The 4,522-nt window shown below is 43.3% G+C and overlaps 1 protein-coding gene across 1 annotated transcript; it reads left to right on the forward strand.

Annotated features, from left to right (window-relative positions):
- The first annotated feature begins 2,088 nt into the window (after positions 1-2,088).
- Positions 2,089-3,708, forward strand: LOC127627363 (zinc finger BED domain-containing protein 5-like). The gene has a single exon (XM_052103703.1). The coding sequence runs from the start codon at positions 2,089-2,091 to the stop codon at positions 3,706-3,708; it is 1,620 nt and encodes a 539-aa protein (XP_051959663.1).
- The last annotated feature ends 814 nt before the right edge of the window (positions 3,709-4,522 follow it).

A 4,522-nucleotide genomic window follows, 5' to 3' on the forward strand; every position in this document is an offset into this window, starting at 1 on the left:
GCTAGGCTACTTTCACATTAATCCAGATACATTTGAAAACTGCTTATTGTTTTTGAAATGCTCTCCATCCACACTGGTGTTTTCAAGCTGTGGCAAGGAGGGGGATAAAGGCACTGAAGGTGCCAGTACGAGAGAGAGAGAGAGAGACGCACATGGCCACATTCTATGTGTCTATATGTTTTATGTTGTTTATAGTTCATTTCGATCAATAAACTTTATGTTGACTGTTCAGCCGGTTTCTGCCTCCTCTTTGCCAATCCTTTACCCCGTTACCTTGGTGCAGAAACCCGGGAGGGAGGAGAGATGCACTGTATGGTGGTGGTGTAGTGGTCTAAAGCACATATCTGTTAATCAGAAGGTTGTCGGTTCGAGCCCCACAGCCACCACCATTGTGTCCTTGGGCAAGGCACTTAACTCCAGGTTGCTCCAGGGGGATTGTCCCTGTAATAAGTGCACTGTAAGTCGTTTTGGATAAAAGCATCTGCCAAATGCATAAATGTAAATGTAAATGTATGGCGTCCTCGCCGCTGCCATCCCCCCAAAGGAGCAGCCGCGTCTGTCTGCCTGGGGACGGAGGGGTCACTGCCCGGTTGCCGAGATCTGCAGGAACCACTGCCGTCCACTGAGAAGGGGAGGAGCGGTTCTGTCCACCAGGGGTTGAATGGGTCGCCGCCATCCGTGGGGAGAGGAGTAAGCTTTCATCCACCAGAGGGTGGAGGAGTGGTTGAGGACCAGGCAACAGCATGTCCGGGTTTTTTCTCTCTCCTCTCTCTCTCTCTCTCTCTCTCTCTGTCGCTCTGCCTCACTCTTCCCCTCTCCACTTTCCATCCCCTCGTCTCTCTCAGGGCTCCAGAAAGGCGGAAAAGACATTCCAGCAGGCACAGCCGGAAGGGCAACGCCCGAAGAAAGGGAGTGGAGTGGGTCATGGTGGGGGTTTCCCCGACCTGAGTTTGGCAATGTTAGAATGTGATGAAGAAGAGGGCAGGGCCGGGCCATGAGGACACGCAGCCAGCCCTGAATCGGGCTAATCAGCCGGAAGGGGAATAAAGACAAGCCAGAGGCACCAGTTCGAGAGAGAGACGCACGCTGCTGCGTTGTGAGTGTCTTTGTTGTTTTAAGTAAATTCATATCATTAAAATTTATCTTAACTGTTCAGCCAGTTCCCACCTCCTCCTTGCCCATCCCTTACCCCATTACGCAAGCATTTTTCCAAAAGTTTCTCATCCACTATGAAACGTATGAAAGCTCTTAAATCCCCTTACTATGCATGCGAAAAATCGCAGTTTCATGTACGGTCTGAAATGCAATTGACCTCTTTCCGTTGCTGGTCAGCAATTCTGAGTAAACTTCCTGTCGCCTTTGAAGGAATGCAGTTTGAAGGTTGTAGGTACAACGGAGCAAAAGGCTCCATGAGGTAAAAGGCTCCTTTGATTTAAATTTTCTCATTCTTATTTCTGTAAAAAAAAGCATCTTGTCTCAAAAGTATTTGCAAAAGTTGACAAATTGTGTACTGGAATTTTGGCCCCGGTATGTACACTATATCAGTGTTTCTCAACCGGGGGTACGCGGACCCCTAGTGGTCCGTGACATTATTGCAGCGGGTCCGAAAAAACATTTAAAAATATATATTTTTTAAAATATCCTAAATTTATTTTTTAGCTTTATTGTTTACTTTAGTATTACTAAAACCAGAATTAAGGTTGAAATTACAAATTATTTTAAATTACCTCATGTGCGTTTTTATTTTTGCCGTGATTTGCCGCCATTTTACTCAATTTAGCCAGTTTACAGCGCGTTGATTTCAGTTAGAGAACTGTCGCATAGGGGAGAGCAGCAATCATGGACAGGTGGCTTAAAAAAAATGATGGGCCATCTACCAGTGGGTCTGACACAAGACAAGTAAATTCCAGCCCACCAGAAAAGCGAATTAAAAAGGACAGAACAAAAGCACGTCAATATCAAGACAGTTACAAAATGTTTGGGTTTACCACAACAACGACTGAGCCTCCACAGCCATTATGTTTTCTGTGTGGTGAGGTCCTGTCCAACCACGCAATGAAACCATCCCATTTACAGCGACATCTGACAATGAGACATGCTTCATATGTAGGTAAATCTGCAGACTTTTTCTACAGAAAACTTTCTGAATTTCGGAAAAGTCAAGACACACTAAAAGAGGCAACACAGATGACCAGTTCTTCCCTGCTTGCTTCATATGAGGTATCTTTGCTTGTAGCCAAATCGAAAAAACCATACTCAGTTGCTGAGGAATTAATTGTGCCAGCAGCTGCCATCCTAGCAGAAACAATGTTAGACAAGAAGGCAGCAGATGCAATTAAAACGGTGCCTTTATCCAACGACACTGTATGCCGTCGGATTGATGATATGTCTGCGGATATCCTTGCGAAAGTGGTGGAGAAATTAAAGCGGTCTGACTGTTTTGCTTTACAATTAGACGAGTCAACTGACGTTAGTGGCAAATCACAACTGGTAGCGTTTGTTCGCTTCAAGGACACAGATAATATCACCGAACATATTCTTTTCTGCAAGCCAATGCTGGCCAGAACCACCGGCGAGGATGTTTTTAATGTTGTGGATTCTTTTTTCACGGAGCACTCGTTGGACTGGCAGCGCTGCTCACATATCTGCACGGATGGTGCAGCATCAATGATGGGGCGCACCCGTGGATTCCTCGCACGCGTAAAACAGGTAAACCCTGGCATTAAGACAGTTCACTGCATAATTCACAGGGAAGCTTTAGCTTCAAAACGTATGTGCCCCAAATTACACGAAGTCCTTAATGATGCTGTTAAAATCATAAACTTCATCAAATCCCGACCTCTAAATGCCAGACTGTTTGAAAAACTATGTGATGGAGCAAATTCTGAACACCAGCAATTGTTGCTTCACACTGATATACGCTGGCTCTCAAGGGGAAAAACACTCCAGAGACTGTTTGAGTTACGGGATCAAGTCAATGACTTTCTCTCTGAGCACTTGCATTCACTTGCACCACTGCTGAAGAACAACAGCTGGCTGGCATATTTAGCTTACCTGGCAGATGTTTTCAGCAGGCTGAATGACTTGAACTTGGAATTGCAAGGTAAAGACACAACTGTCCTACACCTGTATGATCGAGTTTCAGGGTTCATGAAGAAAATTGAGCTCTGGTGTCGGAAATGCCAGAATGGGGATGTCAGTAGTTTCCCTCAGCTGGACATGTGCCTTGTTAATGTGAGAGCTGAAAAAGTGAGCATTCTGCAGACAGTACAGGCACACTTGGACAAACTTTCCTCTGAGTTCAGATCATATTTTCCTGACATTGAGGTTCATAATTCTGCACTTGACTGGATAAGGAACCCTTTTGTGGCTACCTGCACCCAGACCGTTCCTGTTACTCTCCAGGAAAGACTTATTGATGTGTCCTCAGATAGGGGTTTGAAAATAATGTTTTCAGAAACATCACTGACACAGTTTTGGTGCAATGTTGAAAAGGAGTACCCTGATGTTGGGAAACATGCTCTGTATGAACTGCTGCCTTTTGGATCAACCTATTTGTGTGAGGTCACATTTTCAGCCATGGCACACATAAAGACAAAACAGAGAAACAGACTCAGCTTGGAGAGGAACCTTATTGCTGCTGTTGCTACACTTCACCCCAGGATGCACAAGCTTATTTGTGATAAACAGGTGCAAATTTCACATTAAACAAAAGATTCAAGTAAAATAACATTCAGATGGACATGTTAAAAAGTTAAAGTCAAATTACATAGATGGCAGTGTTGAAACTGTTCCATGTGTTGAAAGAGAATATTGTTCCAAAGAATTGGTTGTATATGAAGCATGTGTTGTGTAATTTTAATGCAGTAGAATGAAATTTCAGTATTAAGTGTGTGTACAAAAGAAGTTTACAAAAGAAAGTAACATTCAAATGGATGTTGTTAAAATATTAATCTCAAATTGGACATTAATGGACATGTGATGTTTTACAGAATGCAGTAGAATATTGTTCTGAAATTGACAATGTTGTTGTGATTGTGTAATGTGTTGTGCCGTTTCAATGCAATCAAATTAAATGGCCAGATGCGATTCATTCTAGTTGCCAGTCATTAAAAAAAATGATTATTTACTTAACTTGCATTCACTGATATTGCATTCATAGCGTTTAACTGTGAAAATCATTGTGATTGGAAAGAAAACAGTGGATGGCGGGTGAGAACAGGGGTAGGGGGGTCCATGAGGCTGGTTTCAGATATTATGGGGGTCCAATACTCCAAAAAGGTTGAGAAACACTGCACTATATCACTATAACAACGCTGCTACAACATGAGCCGCCATCTTGATTGTTTTGGGTTGAATGGATCACATGGCTGTGTCACATGAAAACAAATACATCATCGTGTTCAAAAATCTCTGTTTCCACTGTCCTCACTCCAATGTGAAGAAAGCATTTTCACATTTAGCGCTTTCAAAAAGCTCAGTTTTCGCTGTCAAAAACTGCATCTCATTGTGGACAGAAGGC

This window comes from Xyrauchen texanus, chromosome 34 (genome assembly GCF_025860055.1).
Source record: "Xyrauchen texanus isolate HMW12.3.18 chromosome 34, RBS_HiC_50CHRs, whole genome shotgun sequence".
Lineage (NCBI taxonomy): Eukaryota > Metazoa > Chordata > Actinopteri > Cypriniformes > Catostomidae > Xyrauchen > Xyrauchen texanus.

Coding starts and splice junctions, on each gene's coding strand:
- LOC127627363 (XM_052103703.1), top strand. CDS start 2,089: ATGAGACATGCTTCATATGTAGGTAAATCTGCAGACTTTTTCTACAGA.